The sequence below is a fragment of the Trachypithecus francoisi genome, unplaced genomic scaffold (genome assembly GCF_009764315.1).
Source record: "Trachypithecus francoisi isolate TF-2019V2 unplaced genomic scaffold, Tfra_2.0 Lachesis_group14, whole genome shotgun sequence".
Lineage (NCBI taxonomy): Eukaryota > Metazoa > Chordata > Mammalia > Primates > Cercopithecidae > Trachypithecus > Trachypithecus francoisi.
The window spans coordinates 12,560,474-12,584,882 of NW_022681459.1; the positions used below are offsets into that span (position 1 = coordinate 12,560,474).

Below are 24,409 nucleotides of genomic sequence, written 5' to 3' on the forward strand. Positions count from 1 at the left end.
AGGTGATTGTGAGGACTGTCGCTTTTATTGAGTGACACAGAAAGTAATTGGAAGGTTTTGAGCAGAGCGGAGACATCATCTTATGTTAAGTGGGAAGGGTGACATTGCTGCAGTGAGGGAGATTATTCTTCCATCAATATCTCTAGCAAATCAAGTAGTAATCTGGTGGGGAGTAACTTCATTCCTAGACATGTGCCCTGACATTCATTAAATCTGTGGCCTTCAAAATATGTTGAATGACAAAATGGATGAATGGAACCCTAGTCACCATGTAAAACTTTTTCCATGGAAAAATAAATAAATTTTGAGATTATAATAGTCAAGCTTTCAAAATGTTAAATGTTAATATATTAAATTAAAAGTTAGTAAGTCTCTGGTTTGTGCATTCCACAAAAACCTTTCTTTAGTATACCAGCCATAAGCTACATTTACGTGCACAAGGCTTCACACTGATGTTTTGTTGCATGAGTTTCTCTGTGAATATTGTCTGTAAATATAAGGAATTCAGCAAGAATTGTTGTCTTGTTTTCTACCTAAGATATATGTTCATGTTCTTGCTGAGAAAATGTATGGAAGTAAAATTAACTAAAAGAGCATATATGTTCCAGATTGAAGTGATAATGCAGTAAATATTGTCTTTTATATTCCACAAACAGGAAGAGTAATTCTTCATCTAAAGCCACGACAATGAGTGAAAATGTGAGTATTTTTAAAGCGTATTTATAGAATGAATGTGTTTAGGGAATAGGGCAGGGAAATGAATTCTATGGACTTTGTGAATTTTCACTTTTAATACACTTTGCACCAGTGTCTATCACTGGTGTTTAAAAGGAGCTAAGTAGATGTTAGCTTCTGTACCCTATCTAGGATGGCATGATAAAGATACCTGGCATTTCCAATTGCAGAAGTGATCTTTAATCATATTATGATTTGTTTCATGGTATTTTCTATAATTAGTCTGTCTTCTTAGTATCACTAGGTCTGGCATTATCGGCTCTCTTTGACAGATGAGTAAATTAAAACACAGGTTCTTACAGGATAACAGTGGTGGAGCTAGGACTCAGGCCCTTTTCTTCCCTGTAGCTTGACCAAGCAGAGTGGTTCCAGCAGATCTGTGGTTCTAGCATTCACCTTTGGTTATGTGAAGTACTTGGAACATTTTAGGGCTAGGCAATGTCTTAGTCATTTGGGCTGCAGTAACAAAAATACCATACACTGGGTAATTTACAAACAACAAATTTATTTTCAGTTTTGGAGGCCGGGAAGTCCACAGTCAAGGTGCCAGTAGATTCAATGTCTAGTGAGAGCCTGTTCCTCATAGATGGAGCCTTCCTGCTGTGTCCTCACACAGCAGCAGGGGCAAAACAAGCACCCTCCGGCCTCTTTGATGAGGGCACTAGTTCCATTCATGAAGGTCATGCCCTCATCACCTGATCACCTCCTAAAGGCCCCACCTCTTAATATTGTTGCATTAGGGATTAGGTTTCAACATATGAATTTTGGGTGACACAAACATTCAGACCAGACCATTATATTTGAAAGGAACATTTCAGAAATGTTTGAAAAGACGCAGTAATTACCTAACTCAGAGGGTTTAAGGAACATAGACATTTGGACCCTTTGTAAATACTACATTGATGCAGCAAATACCATTAATTACTCAGATTTTGTAGCTCTTTGGATGGATATTCAGCCTTCTGGATGATTTTCTCAGGAATATAGTGGGTTGGGACCGGGGGAGTTCCTATGGTTTTAGAGGCCTAAGTCGTTTCTTGAGAAACAAAGCATGGGTTCTCAGAAACACTTTACTCATCTATGGCAGGAATTCTCTCAGTTTTCCTCTCAGTAGAGTCTGGAGGGTGGGGCAGGGTGGGGGTCGGGGGAGGGGGGAGCCTGGACATCAGTGTTTTAAATGCATAAGTGATTTTAATGGGTAGTAGTGTTTAATATTCACCCACTTTTCTGTACAAATTTGATTTTTAAAAATTGTTCCAGAAACTATTACAGAATTCACCTTATTTTGTGGTTTACTACACTGAAAACATACTGATGTTTAATTAGGGGACAAGAAACTTTGTTCCTGGCCGGGCGCGGTGGCTCAAGCCTGTAATCCCAGCACTTTGGGAGGCCGAGACGGGCGGATCACGAGGTCAGGAGATGGCGACCATCCTGGCTAACACGGTGAAACCCCGTTTCTACTAAAAAGTACAAAAAAAAAACTAGCCGGGCAAGGTGGCGGGCTCCTGTAGTCCCAGCTACATGGGAGGCTGAGGCAGGAGAATGGCGGGAACCCGGGAGGCGGAGCTTGCAGTGAGCTGAGATCCGGCCACTGCACTCTAGCCTGGGCGACAGAGCGAGACTCCGTCTCACAAAAAAAAAAAAAAAAGAAACTTTGTTCCTACCATTTTTGTTCCTACAATTTACAGAAAGTACTCTCGGAGTGTAGAATGGAATACTCCCATCCCTCCAAACAGAATGAAGCACATTGTGGCTAAATTGAATGAACAAAAGCCATTTATTTTTTCTTTGCCTTCCTCTCAGTCGCCCTCATCAGCTAAGAGCTAGAGTCCCCTTCAGTTCTCTTGTGCCCTACACCACAGGGTTTCTCAACCTCAATACTACTGATACTTTCGGCCACATCATTCTTTGTGTAAGGTGCTGTCCTGTACATTGCAGGATGCGTAGCAACATGCCTGTCCTCCAACACTAGATGCCAGGAGCATCCTCCTAACAGGATTTATCTGCCTCTGCCTTCCAGTCCTACCTCTTTACTCTCTGGGCAAAGCTTCAGAGTACCTTGTCTGCTAGGAGTTAGTTAATTAATTCCCCATAAAACGGGTTTAATTAAATATATACTGGTGTGGCTAGGTGCAGTGGCTGACGCCTGTAATCCCAGCACTTTGAAAGGCCGAGGCGGGTGGATCACAAGGTCAGGAGTTCTAGACCAGTCTGGCCAATATGGTGAAACCCCGTGTCTACTAAAATACAAAAATTAGCTGTGCATGGTGGCATATGCCTGTAGTTCCAGCAGATTGGGAGGCTGAGGCAGGAGAATCACTTGAATCCAGGAGGCGAAGGTTGCAGTGAGCTGAGATCATGCCACTGCACTCCAGCCTGGGCAACAGAGCAAGACTCTGTCTCAAAAAATAAATAAGATAAATAAATAAATACTGGGTTTTACCTGTAAAATTCTTACAATAAATATAGCTTGATATTCATAAGATTTATGTTTCTTTAAATATGAATTAATATATTTAAACTTGTTTTTTGTTTCTTTTCCTAGGATTTCAAGCACACAAAATCCTTTATAATTTAAAGACTCCACTTTTGAGATACACCAAAACCACCGTTGTTACACAAATTATTAAACTATTATAAAATTCTGCTTTGTCTGACATTTGCAAAGAGGTACATGAGGAAATGAAAGTGGTATTTCATTTTAACTTTTATGGCTACTAACTCACCTGAACTTGTTATTTTAAACAAATAGTTCTGTCCACACCTAAAATACAGTCTGGCTTCTTGTGTCTGGACTAAGTTAAAAGAATCAAAATACTTTGTAATATTCTGGGCTTTGGGAAATGTTAACCGCTTCCTAACTTCTAGAGAATGTTACTAAAATGTAACATACTGATTGTGAAGTTAATCCACAGATCATGACAATATAAATCAGACTCTGCGCGACAGTCTGATTTAGGGGGTCCAACAAATACTCTGACAGATGCAAAAGGAACCTCTGGTCTCATTTCTGCCAGACTCCTTTTCTCCCCTCATATCATCTTATTCCGATGCTCGTTCATCACTAACCTATCCACAGAAAGGAGGAAGCGGGATAGGTCTTAGGCCCGAGGATTTGCACTTAGTGTTTACTTCCATTCCTGAGAACTAAAAGCAACATCAAAAGAAGTACCTAATGGCTGGAGCCCACAGGTGTGCACCACAGGATTCGCCTGGTGTGTGTCACTGATTTCTTCATTAAATGTAATTTTGACGGTCAAACACACAAACCAAAGTGGCTTATTTCACCCCTACTGCTGCTTGCCACTGCTTCCTTCTTGTAAGATTTCTTTAAAGAGGATCAGTGACCTTGGCATCAGAACTCACCACTGGAGGCTACACAAGTTTGCAGATACCTTTCCCTGCAGGAGTGGTGACTTCACATCTTTCTGTCTCTAAAAATTGTGCAGTGACATTCTGGGTCAAGTTCCTTGGTCAGGGGTTGCCAATTCTGCTTTTGGAAAAGGAAGGATGTGGAGGGAAGAAGTAATTGTCTACAAGGAAGATGAGATGAAAAAACTCACTCCCTGCATCTGGTACTCCTCTTGATACATAGTGGGCACATGAGAAATGGTTCAAATGAAAAGTGGGTCTAATGTGGGTTTCTCAACTGATGAACTACAAAAGCCTCCAGCTACTATTACAATGTGAAAATTCCAATGATCCATTTACCAGAGCAGTTAGACTATGTTAAAAATGCATATCTGTAACTTCTTTTAATTACCAAATTGATATTAAAAACAAAATATGGCTAGGGCATGTCCTGTTCTTCTGGGTAAATCTGGATGAAAAGGTCACTTGTTACCTTTGACAACTATGAACATGGTTAATCTTCTTTCTTTCTTTTTTTTTTGAGACAGAGTCTCACTCTGTTGCCCAGGCAGGAGTGCAGTGGCACAATCTTGCCTCACTGCAACATTTGCCTCCCCTCCGCCTGCCAGGTTCAAGCAATTCTCCTGCCTCAGCCTCCCAAGTAGCTGAGATTACAGGCATGTACCACCACACCTGGCTAATTTTTGTAATTTTAGTAGAGATGGGTTTCACCATGTTGGCCAGGCTGGTCTCGAACTTCTGACCTCAAATGATCCACCCACCTCAGCCTCCCAAAGTGCTGGGATTACAACTGTTAGCCACCGCACCCAGCCAGTTAATCTTCTTTCAAAAGAATCTTCTCTTTTTACCCAATTGGCAAAGCAAATCCTCAGGATTCATTGAACAAATGGATTAAGCACCCACTGAGTGCCTAGCATGTGCCTGGACACCAGGCCACTGGGAAGATGCTCCCCCTTTGACTTAGCTGTGACATTCTATGTCTCTCACCAGATCCCTTCCTGGAGGTCGGGCTTCTGTAACATGGCTCTGCCCCCAAAATCAAATTTTCACCACATGAGTCAGGGATCAGCAAATATTTTTTGTAAAGAGCCAGAAAGTAGGTATTTTAAGTCATCAGGTCCCTGTTAACAACTACTTGACTCTGCCATGGTAGCACAAAGGCAGCCACACCCAAAATAAGCAAGTGGTCATGTCTGTGTTCCAATAAGACTTTATTTACAAAAACAGCAGGCACAGACAAGATTTGGCCCACAGGCAGATTCCCAACTCATGGTGGTGAAGGACAGAAAAAAACACCTGTTTACAAGCTTTTGTAAGAAATCAGGCTAAATATTACCTGTTTGGGTTGGAAGATTTCTGTTGTTCGAGGAATGCTTTCCTCTTGCATTGGCATGCCAAGAGGACAGATGACTCTGAAAGACGCCTCTTCAGACATACCTGTCATCACACGAGATCAACTTCTTCAGTTTAAATGACACAAATCCATATTGTGGAGGGAAAATATGTAGTGCCTTAGCTTCACTAATAGTTGTAAAACTTCTTTTGAAGACATCAAAGGCTAGAGGATTCATTTTATGCAGTGTGAACATCTAACACTCTCTGTGTCAACATGTATTGTACATTACCTTAAACTATTGTACTAGCTAGGTAACAATCCTTGTATAAAGAATGTTTTCTCCCACACAAAGGGCACAGTATTGAGCACTAATTTCCTCATTATTAAAAGTATGTATATGTATCTGTGGGTCACTGGTGTCCAGACTTGTATTTCCATTTGTGTTTACTTGAGGAATTTGAACACTAACAATTGGCAAAATCCCATTGTAATTCTTACAGCATTTTGACTTTACTTTCTTGCAGTGAATTGTGTTGTGTAAAGATTAGGGCTTTAAAATCTTTATTAGCAAGCTTTGTTTTGTTTTCATTATTGTTGCTGTTGTAACTAGATTTATTTTTAGTTGGAGGTTTGACCTAACTAAATCTGGACCGATTGTTTTTCAATACAACTTTGCAAAGAACTTCCTTCATCCACAGGTGGCTTTGTTTGATTAAAGTCTACACTAATAAAAATAGCTGAACTTGTTAAACTTTTTAGCCCCATATAACAGTGCAGGGAAAGAGTCATCCACCTATTGTTATTCATAAAACCCAGGAAACTACACCCTCTTACCTTCTGTAGCTATAAGGCTAGCTGCTGGTTAGCTGTTTAAGATTAGAATCTCACCATCTCTGTTTGGATGGCTGCCAACTTCTCAAATGCTGAGAAAAATACTCTGAAAATAAAAAGCAAAAACTATTTATTGAACACTTCATATATGTCAGAGGTGGGGATGGATGGGGGTGAGGATGTATAAAACCTCTTTCATCTCAACGATACTATAAAGTGGGCAATGTCATCATTTTGCAGATGAGGAAACAGTTACTGACTTGCCAAGTTCATGGAGCTGAGGAGTGAGGAATCAGGGTCTGTGGGGACCCACATCAGTCTGATCCAGGATGTTTCACACACCATGTTTTTCTCTACCCCATGATTTCCTTTTAAATTCCTTGTTGTTATTGTTGAGATGGGGTTTTGCTCTGTCACCCAGGCTGGAGTGCAGTGCCGCAATCATGGCTTCCTACAGCTTCGACTTCCCAGGCTCAAGTGATTCCCCCAGCTCAGCCTCCCAAATAGGTGAAACCACAGGTGTGCGTCATGCCCAGGTAATTGTTTTATTTATTATATTTTATTTTTGTAGCAGCGGGGTCTTGCCATGTTGCCAGGCTGGTCTCAAAATCCTGAACTCAAGCGCTCCTCCCTCTTCGGCCTCCAAAACTGCCGGCATTATTATAGGCCTGAGCCCGGTCCTTTTACTGATTGATTGATTGATTGATGAGACGGAGTCTCGCTCTGTCACCAGGCTGGAGTGCAGTGACGTGATCTCAGCTCATTGCAACCTCCAGGGTTCAAACAATTCTCCTGCCTCAGTCTCCCGAGCAGCTGGGACTATAGGTGTGCACCACCACACTTAGCTAATTTTTGTGGTTTTAGTAGAGACAGGGTTTCACCATGTTGGCCAGGATGGTTTCGATCTCTTGACTTCGTGATCTGCCCACCTCAGCCTCCCAAAGTGCTGGGATTACAGGCGTGAGCCACCGCGCCCGGCCAAGCCCAGTCCTTTTAAATTCTTGTGTTATTCTCTGTCACTTTCCCTTCATCTTCAGTTATCTCTGGCCCCTCCACCGCCTTCCAGTCTCACTGCCAGACAAAATACCTTTTTGTCGTGCCTTCCCCCCAAACCAGTCTAAATATCACAATGGACCATTTCATTCTCTTCCACTCTCCTGTCATTCTCCGAAGATGCCCAAATCTCTAATATTATTTTGAAAAATATTGAGGCTAACCAGGATGAATGCATTTAAATCCTGTCACCACTACTGCCCCCTCCTATCTCTAAATCTCTCCATCCTTAGCCTCCCATTTACATTGACTACATCATTCATTGTCTTATTCGATTCTTCAGTCACTACTTTCACCCTTTTATCTCAGGCTTTCACTACTATCTCAACTTTTGTCTCCTGGGAACTTCTACCCTCAAGTACCCTCTCACAACATCAATCTCTCCAGTTCCAAAGGCTCCTTTTCCCTCTAATCTTCTCTTCCCCCCACCCCGTCCATCAATTTGCCCCATTTCTCTCGAACCATGTCAACTCCCTTCTCCCTTCCCCTGGCTAAAACCCTTTCACTCTTCCTTTACCTAGTCTATCACAAAATCTAAACTCCTCAGCCTGGAATTCAAGGTTTCCCACCCATCACAGACATATCCCATCATATTGCCACAGCCTATGTATTCAGCTACATGTTCTACTAACTTCTTTGGTTGCCTTATGCACCCATTAAACTGAGCTATGGACATTTTATCTTAACCTGTTTTCCCCCCTCCTCTATACATTTACTGATAATACCCCATCCACCTGGAATGCTAATTCTCCTAAACACAAGACTTGTATATTCTATCTACTCATTAAGAGACAGGTCAAATTCCACCCCCTCTAGGACAGCCTTCTCTCATTTCCCCTGCTGGAAAAGGTTTCTTTCTTCTCTGAATTTCTGTAACCCTTGATTCACTTACTGGTTTCTATCCTGTGATAGGAATGAACGTGTTTGACACCCCTACCAATCTGGAAGCATTTTGAGAAAAGAACCATGTTTTACACAACCTTATAAGACCCAAATAATTTAACAGCATCTAACACATGGTTGGCATTTAGTAAGTGATAAATGAATTTTTACAAATCAAAGGAACACTTATCAAAGAGCAAATTTAGTATTCAATTATAAAATGTCCCCATAAATTGTTAGAATATTAATAAATGATTATATTCTGAAATATGTAATTATAATAGTTATCTAATATGTGAAGTTACAAAATTGTTCCATGAATGAAGGTTGGATGGAAACTATTTTTCTCATACCAGTCTTTTAGCAATTAGACATGAATTTCCACACAGTTCTTCAGAAGTTCTTCAAATATTTTTCCAACTTTAAAACTTTAAAATTTAATTTTCCATCTTTTGTTTTCTCTTTTTGGAACACTTTTAGCATTAACAACTGGTTAAGAAATCCAAGGTAAACTAAAAGCTTTCATTTGTGATACTTTCAGTATTTGTTTACTTTTCAATATATGCCAAGTTTTTACTTGACCAGGTTTGAAAAAATGTATTAAGACAAACTAGAGTGTAAAATGTCTTTTTACTTTCTACCAAGAAATGCTCTCAAAGCAAGTAAAGAGTGTGTGTCAACAAAGAACCTGTTTAACTTCTTTGAGATTGAAAGTAGGCTGTTTCAAAGCTCCATTTCATGATCCCTTTATTTTCAACTTCAAGTGTGCTATTTATAAAGTTTCTTAAAGATGGTATAAAAATAGAGATTTACCAAGAGCTATAGTTGGAGTCCTAAAGTTGCTTATGCTTTTTTTTTTTTTTTTTTTTTTTTTTGAGATAGAGTCTCACTCTGTCACCCAGGCTGGAGTGCAGTGGCGCAATCTTGGTTCACTGCAGCCTCCTGGGTTCACGCAATTCTCATGCCTCAGCCTCCTGAGTAGCCAGGATTACTGGCACCGGCCATCATGCCTGGCTAATTTTTGTATTTTTAGTAGAGACAGTGTTTCGTCATGTTGGCCAGGTTGGTCTTGAACTCCTGACCTCAGTGATCCGTCTACCTCAGTCTCCCAAAGTGTTGGGATTACAGGCGTGAGCCACTGCGCCCAGCCAACTTCCTAATTTTTCATTCTCAAACTTTCTTTCCAAATATTTACTATAGAATTTAACTACTGTTAAATTGAAGTTACTGTAGGTTAAGAAACATTTTCTTTCTAAATCTTAGGATAACATATACCAAAGAGAATGAATAAGCATCTCTTTACAAAGATGTTATATTCATGTAACAGGATGTTAATTGGGACTTTCTCTGTTGCTCAAAGACTAAAAACAAGTATCCCACTTTCGAGGGAAAATGAAGGCTGGACGCAGTGGCTCACACCTGTAATGCCAACACTTTGGAAGGCTGAGGTGGGAGGATTATTTGAATCTAGAAGTTTGAGAACAGCATGGACAACACAGTGAGACTGTCTCAAAAAATTGAAGAACTAGCTGGATGTGGTGACATGCGCCTGCAGTCCCAGCTACTCGGGAGGCTGAGACAGGAGGATCACTTGAGCCCAGGAGGTTGAGGCTGCAGTGAGCTGTGATCACACCACTGCAACTTTAGCCTGGACAAAAGACTGACACTTTGTTTCAAAAAAAGAAAATGAAAAATACATTGGGTATAAATACCCCTTCACTGTTCATGAAGAGACAGCTACCCTGAAATAATTACTCCAGTCCACCACTACTCTTTACCCTTCAGCTCATCACACAGTCATTATAAGCTGAAGTGTGTATGGATGGATTTGGGATGGGAAGGAATGAGGGGACAGAACGAGACAAAGAATGAGTTTGCCAAAGTCATAAGGAGTACTAGTCCCCAAGTCACCCCCAAGGGAAGTAAAGAGAATGTTTAAGAGAATCACTTGCAAAAACTGAAGGCACCTGCCAAGGAAACAGGAGCTATTTGAGCCGGTGGAAAGAGAGCTGGAAAAAAATATCAAGAAGAGGGGGAGGGCCAGGTGTGGTAGTGTGTGCCTATAGCGCCAGCTACTCTGGAGGCTGAATTGGGCGGATTGCTTAAGCCCAGGAATTCAAGGCTGCAGTGAGCTATGATCAAGCCACTGCCTGGGCAACAGAACAAAAGCCCATCTCTTTAAAAAAAAAAAAAAAAAAAAAAAAGGTGAGCGAAGTAGGGGAGGATGGTGAAACATCTGTTTTCCCAAGATTTCTTAGGTCAAGGACATGAGTGTCCCATGGGTCCCGTAGGCACCATTGGAAGTAGCTGGGCTTCAGCCTTCTTGCCAGTGTCTCACCAGAGCAAACATCAGAAACAGTGTGTACTTACCATTCCAGTGGGAGCTAAGGGGAGTCTGGAAGGGAGTAGGAGTGAATCTGCCATTTAGGAGAATGGAATCTGCACGACTGGGAAGACCTCCTTGGCCACAGGGCCCCCCACAAGAACTCATACATGCACCTTACTAGAGGGCTAGCATTTGGAAGGCTGCTACTACCCCAGGAGCGGCAACAATCAGAGAAACAGTAGCAGCCAAAAACAAACAAAAAAAGCCTACACTGAATGTTAAATAAGTAAAAATTGCCTAGCCTTCTTGGGTTACTATTAAAGGTAGTGCTATGAAAGTAACAGACACATGTCCCTTTCTAGTTCTCCTTACCTCTCCTCAACTCAAATTTCCTCTTCGTATAAGGACACCAGTCAGATAGGATGAAGACCTACCCTAAAGGTCTCATTTTAACTTAAAGTCCCTATCTCCAAATAGTCACATTATGAGGTAGTGGAAGTTGGGCTTCAATTCAATCAAAGTATGAATTTTGGGGAAACACAATTCAGTTCATAACACCAGGCAAGGGGGAAAATAGCCATTTTGGATAACCACAAGCCTGAGATCGTTTGTCATAATCACATAAAGTGGTTCTGAATGGTTAAGTGCAGGACAAGGAGTGACCTGGCAGGCTGAAGTGCTGCACAAAGACCAGCGTTTGCAGGGTTGGAGCAGTCTAGCCAAAAAGAGGAAGGGACTCTGAGGAAGATGAAGCCTTGGTTAAGATCCCTGACTCACAGCACCACCAGAGGTTCAGCTTGAAAACAGGGAGTGTTTGCCTGACCAAAATTTAAATGTAAATGTACAGCCCTGTAATACAGGGCATGAGAACAGGATGCTTCCTACAGTCAAACAGAACCCTGTTTCAATAATGAACAAAGCGACTGGGATATTCAAGCAATTCTACAGTTGTGAGACAAGTAGAAAATGTGTGAATGAGATAAGTATGTGTTAGCTGATAAAAGGTAAAATTCAGCTGGACTCTGAACGAAGAAGGAGGTAAAGAGACAGGGAGAGGAAGCATATGCAGAAAAGGTCAGTTTGTTCTCTACTGACTGGCAGTTCCAGCTGACACAAGACGGCTTTGCAGCCACAGGTGGGTGGAGGAGAGCTGTTTCAGGGTAGGTTAGAGGAAGACCCAACTAGACTTCCACGATTACCTTTAGATAGTGCCATAATTAAATACCGGATTCTCTGTTCCAACGCCTGCAATTATTTAAGTAAAAGTAGTTCAACTGCTCTGTCACTGCTTAGCCACATTTGAAGAAAAGTGGGCTGTTTCTTCCTACTGTACTGCCCTCCCCAATTCCTTCTCTACACAGCATATTAATCGTATCTACATAATTAGGAAATATCTGTAGATCTTTCAAAAAGGTATTCCCTAGCAGGTTTTGCCTTCAGCTACAGTATGCCATAATAAAAATCTATTCCCTTTGGCCCAGGCACAGTGACTCAAGCCTGTAATCCCAGCACTTTGGGAGGCTGAGGTGGGTGGATCACCTAAGGTCAAGAGTTTGAGACCAGCCCGGCCAACATGGTGAAACCCTGTCTTTACTAAAAATACAAAAATTAGCCAGGCATGGTGGCGCACACCTGTAATCCCAGCTACCCGGGAGGCTGAGGCAGGAGAACTGCTTGAACCTGGCCAACATAGCAAGACTCCATCTCCGAAAAAAAAAAACAGAACACTGTTGGCTTCACACTTTTACAGAAAATCTTAAAGATCTATTAAAGACCTATATTTAACATATATCAGAGATATTGTCAAATACTAATAAGACATGGCTGTTTTTCCTTTAAAATTTACATTTTTGTAAGCCTGATTTTGACCATTAAATTTTTTTTTTAAAATAACTTCCTTGAGAGCCAGTTATAGTCACTAAAATTTTGACCAGGTCTGATATGACACTTATCTGGAATGTATCTGTTGGAACTCTTCTTATTAGGACAAAACAACACCATATAGTTTACTCTTTTAAAGTAAGTTCCTTTATAGAACCCCATTCATCCCTACCTTTCCCTCATCAATCTGAACAGAATTGTAACATACACTGTGACCTGCAAGCAAAGATGAGGGACCTGGGTTACTAGGAGAAAATTATTTAACATTTGAGGAGATCAAAGTTAAAACACAATAGACGTTCCAGGACATATAAAAAAAATTACACTCAGATTTCTGAGAAAGCTATGACAAAGAATTTATAAACCATTTCTTCATGTTCTAAAGGAAGGGTAACATCCCTCCACGACAAGCAGGGTGATGGGCAAGTTGTGCCTAATTTATCCAAGGTCTTCATCTGCTTAATTATAACCAAATGAAAGGATCTAAAAACATCCCTAACACACAGAACTTAACTCATCAAGAACACACTCAACATCACCAAATAATTTATTTGGACTCAGAATTAAAAGAACATTTGACAGTTATGAAATCCATGTTTATTCTGAAACATCTAACTAGTTGTACAGCTAACCCATGACAAATTACCAGATTAATTTTACTTTATTTCTTCAGGCCTGGGGTTTTTCGATGACTTCAAATTTGGGATCTAAGAAGGGGAAAAAAGGGTCAAGCTTAGCTATACTGCAGTAAAATGGATTATGTAAAATGCTCAAGATTTAACTCATCAATCTTCTGTTTTTTTAGTAAATATCTACTGTTTGTAAACATTTACATAGAAATATAGCTAAACATTTATGCAACACTTTCTATGCGCCACACATTACATTAATCGACTTTGCACATATTATGTCATTTAACTACGTATGCGGAAGATACTATAATTCTCCCCAACTGTCAGATGAGGAAACATGCACCAGTTAATTACTCAAGATTACACAACTGAAAGTGATTGTCAGGATTCAGGATCAGGCAATTCAATTTCAGATCCCCACCATTTAATCGCTATGTTATGTGATTTCCTATACTGCTCTTATTCTAATGGCAAACATTTAGCCGGCAGCTTCTCAGGCACACATCATGGTCCTAATAAATTCACATGTTAACACTGTCATTCGATTCTCTAAAAATCCAAGTAAGGGTAAATATTCTTCACTTATCCCCCACAAGAATGAATCTGTGATTTACAAGATGTACCTTCAAATTTGAAGGTGGGAAATGTATTCATGTCTGCTTTACCAAACATTTGCTTGAGCTTAAAAAGCTCCTTCTCCAGCTCTTGCTGATACTCTGGACCAGTATCAACAGGTCCTCCAGATGTCCTGTTAAGTAAATGAGCAAACAAAAATTAATTTTATGTACTAGTTTACTAAAACAAAATTACTCTTCACCACATTTCAATATATCTTTTTTTTTTCTTTTTTAAGACAGAGTCTCGCTCGGTCGCCAGGCTGGAGTGCAGTGGCATGATCTTGGCTCTCTGCAACCTCCAACTCCCTGGTTCAAGTGATTCTCCTGCCTCAGCCTCCCGAGTAGCTGGGATTACAGGCACATGCCACCATGCCCAGCTAATTTTTGTATTTTTAGTAGAGAGGGGGTTTCACCATGTTGACCAGGATGGTCTTGATCTCCTGACCTTGTGATTTGCCCGCCTCGGCCTCCCAAAGTGCTGGGATTACAGGCGTGAGCCACCACACTCGGCCAATAGACCTTTTTAAAGCATTCATGTAGTCAAAGAAAAAACTTCAGAAAGAAAAGAAGTATTTCCACTTCAATTTCAATTCAAACTATTTTATTATGATGAGGTTTCACATAAATGAGGTAACCTCAAACAAATCTCTAACATTCAAGGTTTCTTAGTATCACAGACACTAAGTCAGAATTTCTCAGGGTCTAAGTTGCAATAAGGTGTATCGTTAAGTCTACGGGCTCTGGAGTCAAAGACTGGTTCCATTTGAGTGTAAGTTCAACTATTCAGCAACTTTGTAAACCTGAGCAAGGCACAGAGCCTGCAAATTTTAGTTTCCACATCTAAATATGAAGTTCCTACCAAACAAGGGTGTAAATGCACACATACCTCTAAGCACAGTGCCCGGCACACAGTGAATACTCAATTATTATCTACTATTATCCTTTGCTTTAAGTCAGTCATCACTAAATGGCTTTTAAAGAACTTAGTGACTTAAGTTTCTACAATAGGGGTCCTATTAAAGAAGCAAATTATTTCCTACCCTCAGAGATTTTGCAATTTAGAAGAAAAAAATTACATGTTTATAAACATTTATGCTGTAAAGGAGTGATGTGGTGAGCTTCAAAGACATGGTTTAACAAAAAGCTATTCAAGTTGAGGAAGAGATTACTTTTGCAAAGCTAATCAGGGAAAATTTCATTTTAAAAAGGTGGCATTTGAGAAACATCAGGCATGTTAAGCCCTTCCAAGATGGAGAAAGCAAAGACATAGAGGTGGTAAAGGATTGGCTATATGTAGGGAATGCTACGGATCTAGATGGAAAATCAGCAAAGCCCAGATCATGGGAGGCCTGGAATGTTAAGCCTGGGAGTTTGTATTTTATTTGCTAAGCAATAAAATGACAAAATTAGATGTGTGCAGTTTGGGAAACTAAATATAGCATCATGGACCAGCAGCAGGGCCAACTGGGTCTAATTAATTCTTTGAAGAAATTCTTCTGTTTTTGTTGTAAATATTACTGCCTACCTAGCAATGAACAATATTCTAAACGTAAAAAAATGTACACGTGAAAATTCCTTCAAGTGTAATAACATTTTTACACATGTCTATGATCAAAGAGTATAGAGTCTTATTTAAGTTGGGAGAATGTGCACAAAAAAATACATAGGTGGCTCCAATTTAAGAACTTGTTAACAATGTTTCTTGTTAGAGATCCAATTTTCTTTCAGATTAGCACTGTCCAATAGAACTTTTTGTGATGTTAGAAATACTCTGTCTGTGCTGTCCAATGTGGTAGCCACTAGCCATATGTGGCTATTGAGCACTAGAAATAGAGCTAACATGAATGAGAAAATGAGAAACTGAATTTATATATACACTTAATTGTAATTAGAATTTGAATAGTCTCATGGATAATGGCAACCGAAATGGACAGTGTGGTTCTAAATAGATCCTTCAACTAGATACTTTAATACTGGTTACTGATGAATGATGGCTATTTTAACTTTAATATGCACTCTTGTGATAAAAAGAGGCCAGAAGTCATCTACCTCCTCAACTGAATGTAAGTCTTGCTATTTATCTTGTTTATTACTATATCCCTAGGCTCTCACATGGTGACTGGGACAAAGCGGTCACTCAGAAGACACCTGTTCATTTCACTAGCAAATACCAGGCACTGAATCATTTAATTTTTATAACATCCTATGAAATGGGTAAGTACTATCATCATCCCCATTTTAGTAAGAGAAAACTGTCCTACAGAAGGTAAACCTGCCCGAGGTCATAGAGCTCATTAGTGGCAGTGCTGGATGCCAGCCCAGGGTCTCTCCTCAGAACTCTCCGTGTGTGTTTGCACAAACCAATCAATGACCCACAAACAAGACTCCTTAGATTTCGGGTACACCTAAGAATTCACTTCTTACTAGAGAAGCTTTTCAGGACAGTTAAAATGATGCAAACAGCATCAATACTATAAGGTAACACCACATTTGGACAGAAGACACTCAAAATTCCCTGACGAGTCCTACACATCTGGTTACTTCATAGTATGATTTTTGGCAAATTCTAACTGTCAGTCTTGGTTTTCTCATATATAAAACTGGGGTAACATCTATAGTGTTGTCAAAGTAACTTACTACATTTAATTACTACATTTTACTAGTAACTTACTACACTCTAATCCCTTCACTATCTCTCCTCAGTTTTGGCAATAATAACACCTTTGTTAGTTACCTCGCCTCAAAGTCAGTTTTCTTTTATTGTTCCCTCTCTTCTTCCTCTCCAGCAGCTCACCAAAACCAGTCATCAGTGTTTCCATGTCTTGACTCTGTCACTTTTACATTACCACTGCTATAAAGTCAAGGTTCTCATCAACTAATGCTTAGGTTACATTTTGTTAACATGTCTATCTTTGCTCTCTTCCCATTTCCAACCTTTCAATACCCTGGTTAAAATTATCCTCCTAATTCAGAGTAATCTTCTTCCATCCCCAGTCACGTTCAGAAAGCTTTAATTTCTCACGAATGCCTACCACATATCTTACTTTCTCAGTCTACAATCAAGGCCTTCCATCATCCCTCATTCTAACCCTATACCATCCTTACACTCTTCATATACCCTATACTTCACGGAAACAGAATTATACCATTCATCAAATCTATTTTGTGCTTTCTAGTTTTCATGCCTTAGTTCACACCATTCTTTCCTCCTAAAAGATACTCTCCTCCTACCCTCACTTATCTGTCCAACCTTCATACACTGATCTTTAGAACCTAGAGTAAACTCCTGGGTTTACTGTCTACTGAAGGCCTCCTGTGGGTTTGAGAACCATTTCATGCTACAAGCAAAATCATGTCAGTAAATTCTTCACGTTTGTTTCTTTAAACTGGGAAGATGATCCACAGTTGTCCATGAGATTCTCAAGAGGGATGAATACCCAAACAATGCCTTCCAAAAAGCCTCTAAAATGCCTCTAGCTGGAAAGGAGTATTCTTTCCTATGAACTCCCCAAGCACTCAACATTTCCCTATCTTAGCCCCTAACTCATTTTACCTTATATTGTATTTATTTGCTTCCTAGCTTTCTACTCCTGTCAGACTTTAAGAATATTGTAAAAATGCCCTGTGGCCCATCACAGTTAACAGCCAAGTGCTTTACACACAGTAGACAACTATATGAAATAAAATGGAACTATGAATTGATGCACATCACTCTTCCTAAGATTTGGGCTTTGGACCTGATGACGGCTAAGGTGGCCATTCATTTCCAAAACTAGGGTTCTACAATTGTTTTTCTTGGACTTACATTATGTCATTTCAGAGTCTTTTGTCCTTTAATATATATTCTCAGAGATCTATAACTATGGAAACAGTGTTTTAAAAAAAAGAGCTGTGCTTATACATTTCTCTCAAATTACGAGGTCACAGAAAGGCCACTAAATTGAGGGCTAAAATATGCTTTGATAATACATTTTTCCCCAATTAGTTTTATGATCTTAGGCTAATCAATGTCTAAGGGAGTTACTTCTTTCAAACTTAGCTGCTAAATGATTTCCAAGACCCTCTGTATTTCTATGAATTGATGTGGTTAATAATACATGACATTACAGTAAGGATATATTTTAAATGATAATAGATTTAATAGGATTTTCCCTTATAACTAGTACGAAGAAGATAGTTTATAACTTAAAAAAGTCAAGATCCTTACCTTCTTTTTTGAGGTTACCTAATGAACCTCTGTGTCAGAGATGAGCTCAGTGAAGGTCTGACACTTTCAAATACCACGTCATTTTTTATTACCACCTTGGAACTTACATACTTTGAATATTTATATTTACACTGTAGTTATTTATTCACTTACTGTCGCTTAGATTTGTATTCTCTAATCTTGTCCACAAAGAGTTTCTGTATAGGATCAAGTTCCTTATTAAATGCCACTGCTGTAACACCAATGTTCCTCCGCAAATGGACTGAGACTGCTGACCGAATGACAGAGGAGAACCTGAAGAGCCTCTGAAGAATCATGCTGATTCTGTTACTGAAAACACACATCAGAAATGTTAATATACTTACTAGAAATCACCTCTAAATATATCATGAGATTCAAATTCTACTAATTGCTAAAGAATTACATCATATCAGATCTCAGTCTATACCTGACCACAGTTCCCTTCTCCTCCTCATTCCCCATTGCAAGATTTTTAGGTCTTAACCAAAAGTCCCTGGGATATAGGAATAGTTAGAAACTCAGGCCTAAAGCTTCATCAGGGTTAGAGCACAAAATGTGAGGTGAGGTATTTTTTCTCCCTTGAACTTAGTCTTGGATCAGAGAAAACAGCAGAGGTAGACTGTTGCAACACTGTCCACTCCTAACAGGAAAAACACACTGGTCCCCAAACTGATGTACAAGGTTTCCCATGCCTCAGCCAGGCATGATGACCTGAAAGTGTGGACTTCTCAGGCCCACAGAGGGAGAAACTGCTCTGTCTGTTACAACAGGATTCCAGCCATTTAAGAATACTGTAACAACTAAATCAAAGTCCAGAAGAACCAGCAAAGAAAAACAGCAGCCAGACCAAATGAGCTGTGCATGACACGGGGGAGGGTCTGGCAGTCCAATTTTATCAGTGAAATAAATTGGTGAAGGAGATGGAAGTCTGAACTTTATAAATAGGGGCTTATGGCCAGGTGCTGTGGCTCATGCCTGTAATCCCAGCACTTTGGGAGGCCGAGGCGGGCAGATCACCTGAGGTCGGGAGTTCAAGACCAGTCTGACCAACATAGAGAAACCCCATCTCTACTAAAAATACAAAAATTAGCTGGGCGTGGTGGGGCACGCCTGTAATCCCAGCTACTCGGGAGGGTGAGGCAGGAGAATCACCGTAATCCGGGAAGCAGAGGTTACAGTGGGCCGAGATCATGCCATTACACTCCAGCCTGGGCAACGAGAGCAAAACTCCGTATCAAAAATAAATAAATAAATAAAAAATAAGGACTTAAAGACTTTCGAATCCCGAGACTTCCTTAAGCTAAAATATATTATTTTCTAACTAAAACATTTCAGTAGAGGACAATCCCTGTTGAGATTTACTTCAGCGATTTAAAGATCAAATGCAAAAAGTATTCCAAATTACAACAAATAGGTGCAAACAGGAATTCTAGAAGAAAAGGAATAAAGAGGGCCGAGCGCGGTGGCTTGTGTGTGTAATCCCAGCACTTTGGGAGGCCAAGGCAGGTGGATCACTTGAGGTCAGAGGTTTGAGACCAGCCTGCCCAACATGGTGAAACTCCGTCTCCACTAAAAATACAAAAATAAGTTGGGCGTGCTAGCGCATGCCCATAATCCCAGCTACTTGGGAGGCTCAGGCAGGAGAATCACTTGAACTCAGGAGGTGGAGGTTACAGGGAGCCCAGATCACACCACTGCACTCCAGCCTAGATGACACAGCAAGACTCCATCTCAAAAGGTTAAAAAAAAAACAAAAGGAGTAAGAGACCATAAATAATTAGAATACATTTTTCTCAGATCAAGGCCGAGTCTATAAATTGACAGGGCTTGCCAAACCCCATATTGGAATGGTGACAAAATGCTCACAATACACCACAGCCTGGTAAAATTTCTGAATCTTCTTTTTTTTTTTGAGACAGGGTCTCACTCTGTTGCCCAGGCTGAACACAGCTCATTACAGCCTCGACCTCCTGGACTCATACAATCCTTCCACCTTAGCCTCCCAAGCAGATGGGAGCACACTTATGTGCCATCACACCAGGCTAATGTTTACTTTTATTTTTTTGTACAGACGAGGTCTTGCCATATTGCCCTGGCTGGCAAAATTTCTGAATCTTCAAGTGAAAACCTGATATGCTAACATGCTTCCATGCCCTTCCCGAATTTCCTAATGACAATACCAGTCATCATCACGTTGACACTGGACTTCGACTAAGTCATAATAGGACTAGTGGAAGTATACAAACTATGTTATTGGTCTAAAGTAACACAGAAATTAGATATAAGTATTTAGAGGTCAGGCGAGGTGGCTCATGCCTGTAATCCCAGCACTTTGGGAGGCTGAGATGGGAGAATCACTTGAGGCCAGGAGTTCGAAACCAGCCTTGCCAACATGGTGAAACCCCATCTCTACTAAAAAAAAAAAAAAAAAAATTAGCCAGGCATGGGCACACCTGTCATCCCAGCTACTCGTGGTGAGGCTGAGGCAGGAGAATCATTGAACCTGGGAGGTGGAGGTTGCAGTGACAGGATCACACCACTGCACTCCAGCCTGGCCTACAGAGCAAGAGCCTGTCTCAAAACAAACAAAGAAATTAGAAATAAGCATTTAGAAACTTATAACAACTCAAGAGGTAATTTGTTTGCTGATTTTAAAAATAAAAAAATTAGAGCTTATGAACCGGGTGTGGTGGTTCATGCCTGCAATCCCAGAACTTTGGGAGGCTGAGGAGGGAGGATTGTTTGAACTCAGGAGTTCAAGACCAGACTGGGAAACATGGAGAGAACCTGTCTCTAAAAAATTAGATGTTGTATTTTAAGTGACTTCATTGTTTTGTTTTTTAAATTTCATTTCTTTTGTAATTCATTTTCACTGTACTCAGAAGTGTCCACAAGAGCGGGTGTGAGAATGGCCCTTTACCACTGAGAGTTTGAGAAGCACTAGCTAGAAAACTGTAGAGCAGCACAGTAGTTCTCAAAATGGGGTTGGGGGTGAGGGAAGAGGTGAGATTTTTCTCTCCATGGAGACATCTGGCAGTCTTTAGACATTTTTGGTTGTTCTCACCAAGCTGAGTGCTACTGGCCTATAATGAGTACAAAGCCAGGAATGCCACCAAACACTCTATAGCGACAATAACAGCCCTCTCACCCACAAGAATTATCTGGTCAAAATGTCAATAATGCCAGGGTTGACAAACTCTGGAATGGCATGTAAAAATTATCAAAAGAAATCCTACAATGAGCCAGGTGCAGTGGCTGGTGCCTGTAATCCCAGCACTTTGGGAGGCCAAGGCAGGGGGATCACTTGAGCCCAGAAATTCAAGACCAGCCTAGGCAACACAGTGTGACCTCATCTCTAAAAAAAAAAAAAAAACAGCCAGGTGTGATGGTGGGTGCCTATAGTCCCAGGTACTTGGGAGGCTGAGGCAGGATCACTTGAGCTTGGTAGGTAGAGGCTGCAGTGCATTCCAGCCTAGGTTACAGAGTGAAACCCTGTCAAGAAGGGAGGGGAGGGCAGGGGAGGGCAGGGGAGGGGAGGGGAGGGGAGGGGAGGGGAGGGGAGGGGAGGGGAGGGGAGGGGAGGGGAGGGGAGGGGAGGGGAGGGGAGGGAAGGGGAGGGAAGGGGAGGGGAGGGGATCCAACAATCAGGCCGGGCACGATGGCTCACGCCTGTAATCCCAGCACTTTGTTGTAATCCCAGCATTTTGGGAGGCCAAGGTGGGCGGATCACCTGAGGTAGGGAGTTTGAGATCAGCCTGACCAACATGGAGAAACCCGTCTCTACTAAAAATACAAAATTAGCTGGGAGTGGTGGCACATGCCTGTAATCCCAGCTGCTGGGGAGGCTGAGGCAGGAGAATCGCTTGAACCCAGGAGGCAGAAGTTGCAGTGAGCCAAGATCGTGCCATTGCACTCCAGCCTGGGCAACAAGAGCGAAACTCTGTCTCAAAAAAAAAAAAAAAAGAAATCCTACAATCAATACAATCAAAATATGCTTCACCTGACAGAATGAAAGCAAAGTATTTGAAGAAATTAAAGAATTCATAACATATCACTTTTGTACCCCATCAGGGAAAAACACTTGAGAAAAAGCTACAAGCAAACAACAAATGACCTTTCACAAGGTCATGTGCCACTTATTATCATTCCTATGTTTAAACATACAGAAACTAGGATTAGAATTATCTGGTCAAAGTTACACAGCTAAATCTAACTTAACACAAATATGTTTTAAAAAAAAAATTGTGCAACTCAATGCCTACTTTCCCTTCTGGCAAACTAAGGACATGCTTAACATTCAGCAATAAGTTCACCCAACATTTGCTCGGCCCTATATACTGTGAGTACAAAGCCAGGAATGCCGCCATATATATACTTCCATATATATCCTCTCCTTGTACCCTTACAGCAATACTCAAGAGTTAGAAGAAAGTGTTCTTATCCCTGCTTTACATATGATAAAACTACATCTAAGAAAGGTTAAGCTGCTCATAGTCACACAGTTAATTTGCTCTAAGTCTGACTGCATAGATGTTATTCCTGCTACAACATGGGTAAACTTCACTTTCACTGTTTCAATTATTTAAGTGCCTATGATTCCCTAATCTCATTTCTAATTTTAGTATTCATCCTGAACCCCAAATCTATACACAGTATTCAACAGTTCTCTTCTCCCTTATAAGTACTACGAACTCATCCAAAGAATGAACACATAATCTCATATCAAAACTTGTTCCTTCTCCTTTAATCCTTTTCATTTTATTCACTGATTAGTGAATGCGTATTGTCTACTGACACGCAGAAAACAGTCATTACACAAATAGCTGTGAAATACCACCTGACATAAATTCTCCATTCCAGTACCATCGGGTGCCACAAGAGAATGTGATAGCGTCTGACATGATCAGAAAGACTGGGGAAGGCAGCAGTAAGAAAACACTAGTCTGAGCAGAGGCCTCGTCGTGGGCAGGGGCATGGTTCTCCTATTTATAGTGATGACTGACCGGCCAAAGGTTAGTAGGTTCGCTGCCTCTTCAATGCATATTCCTAAGAACAATCCATAAAGTCGCCTAACGAAGTGTTAGCACCATCATCGTTTATAGGTGGGATGCAAACTTTCAAGATTGTAACTATTCTTTTCCCTCTTATTGTGCACGTTCTGCCTAAGTAGCTTAGACGGTCCCGTGCGCCCGGGGCGGGTAGGCCTGGCCGAAAACCTCTCCCGCGCGCCTGACCTTGGGTTGCCCCAGCCAGGATGCGGGCCCGAGACCCCCAGGCCTCCCTGTCCCCCTCGCCGCCCCATTAGCCCTCAGAGAGGGTATCGATCTTATTTCTGGGTCTAGGCAAACTCCCAGGTCTAGAAACGTAGAGGTCAGCTGTGACCCCGGGCCAGGCCGTGAAGGTATCCAGGACACAGAGCTGCTCTCTCCTCCTAGCAGAGTAAAGGTGAGAGGCAGCCCAGGCCTCGTGAAGAAACCCAGAACTGGAGTCCCAAGAGGCCACGCTGATCTAGCTACCCTCCCAGTCACCTTGCACTTAGTCCCGAGCTGCCAAAGCCTCCGCCGCCGCCGCCACCGCTCTACTTCCGGCCCTGGCTCCGCCCCCACACGCCTACCCGCCATCGCAATGCATTATGGGCCGCCGTTTCAGTCGGTCGACGCTCACCGGACAGGAAGCGTCTCGGAGACAGTCTGCGACCGGACGGGTCTAGGTGAGACAGAAGCCAAACAGGAGGAGGAAGTGGAGGGTAAGTGCTTCCGGGTCCCCTGGCAAAGCCTCCGCCATCTTTTCTTCCCCTAATTTGACCCGTTCTTTTTCCCCTCCTTGAAACCTTGCTCTGTACGCATGCGCCCTTTGACTGGCCTTTCCCCTAGTTCAAGCTCCCCTCCGAGTCAGCGTCCTGTTCGTTAGGGTTATCGAGGTGTATAATGGTGCAGGGAAAGTGAGACTGTGTAAAACAAAGCGGATTGGGGCGTTGTGCTTCCTTGTGCCTCGTGAGCCTCCGTTGCCTTGGGCGTTCGTTTTGCGCACCCTGCTGGGAGTTGTAGTCCTGGACCCGGAGGTGCCTGGGAGGCGGGAGGGGGGTTGGGGCTTCTTAGCGCCGATTCCGCGGGAAGGGCCCTGGGGCCTCACACTTCTAGTCGCGGGAGCTGCAGGTCTTACCCGGAGAGACGCTGCACGTGGAGCCCGCGCCGCTGCCGTTCTCAGCCGGCTCTGGAGTGCGGGCGGGGGCAACAGGGCCGATTCCGGAGTGGGTGAGTTCGGCCGCCGGGAAGGAGGGGAACGCGGGCCCGCGCGGACCGGCCTCGTTCCGGGGCCTTTTCCCCCACAGCGGCCCCCCCGCGGCCGCCTCTGTGTTTTGTTTCCGCTGGTCCCCGGCGCTGTGACTCCCATTTCCGTTCGTGGAGACTTGAGGGAGTCGGGTGGGGAGGGGCGGGAGAGGCTGTGCGGGGAGTGAAGGGGAGGGGCGGGGGGCGAGCGGCCTGGAGCCCGGGGGGACCGGGCGCCGCCGGG

The 24,409-nt window shown here is 42.0% G+C and overlaps 3 protein-coding genes across 6 annotated transcripts in view; 2 read left to right on the forward strand and 1 right to left on the reverse strand.

Annotated features, from left to right (window-relative positions):
* JAM2 (junctional adhesion molecule 2) overlaps positions 1-5,854 on the forward strand; it is an 80,625-nt gene extending 74,771 nt beyond the window's left edge. The window contains exons 9-10 of the mRNA XM_033232220.1: positions 657-699; positions 3,284-5,854. Coding sequence (XP_033088111.1) covers positions 657-699; positions 3,284-3,316 — 76 coding nt within the window. The 3' untranslated portion in view covers positions 3,317-5,854. The remainder of the gene's footprint in view (positions 1-656; positions 700-3,283) is intronic.
* A 7,094-nt stretch (positions 5,855-12,948) lies between these two features.
* Positions 12,949-23,698, reverse strand: ATP5PF (ATP synthase peripheral stalk subunit F6). 2 transcript variants are annotated; one of them, XM_033232223.1, is made up of 4 exons: positions 23,561-23,698; positions 18,029-18,205; positions 13,675-13,799; positions 12,949-13,126 (listed from the first exon to the last, which is right to left on the reverse strand). In XM_033232223.1, exons 2-4 carry the CDS (start codon positions 18,190-18,192, stop codon positions 13,089-13,091), a joined length of 327 nt encoding a protein of 108 aa, XP_033088114.1. In that variant the 5' UTR covers positions 18,193-18,205; positions 23,561-23,698; the 3' UTR covers positions 12,949-13,088. The 2 variants fall into 2 exon arrangements, with proteins under 2 accessions (XP_033088114.1, XP_033088113.1); XM_033232222.1 differs by having other exon boundaries at positions 23,425-23,563.
* GABPA (GA binding protein transcription factor subunit alpha) overlaps positions 23,425-24,409 on the forward strand; it is a 44,698-nt gene continuing 43,713 nt past the window's right edge. The window contains exon 1 of one of the 3 annotated variants that reach the window (XM_033232216.1): positions 23,425-23,642. The gene's annotated coding sequence lies outside the window, so the exon portion shown is untranslated. Of the gene's footprint in view, positions 24,151-24,409 lie in introns of all 3 variants that reach the window. The other 2 variants (XM_033232215.1, XM_033232218.1) reach the window with 2 other exon arrangements.

Excerpts from the sequence above, each read along its gene's own strand:
- ATP5PF (XM_033232223.1), bottom strand. The coding sequence starts at position 18,192 with ATGATTCTTCAGAGGCTCTTCAGGTTCTCCTCTGTCATTCGGTCAGCA. Across the intron at positions 13,800-18,028 it reads GAATACAAATCTAAGCGACA|GACATCTGGAGGACCTGTTG; the intron begins GTAAGTGAATAA and ends TTTACTTAACAG. Across the intron at positions 13,127-13,674 it reads TCCCACCTTCAAATTTGAAG|ATCCCAAATTTGAAGTCATC; the intron begins GTACATCTTGTA and ends TCCCCTTCTTAG.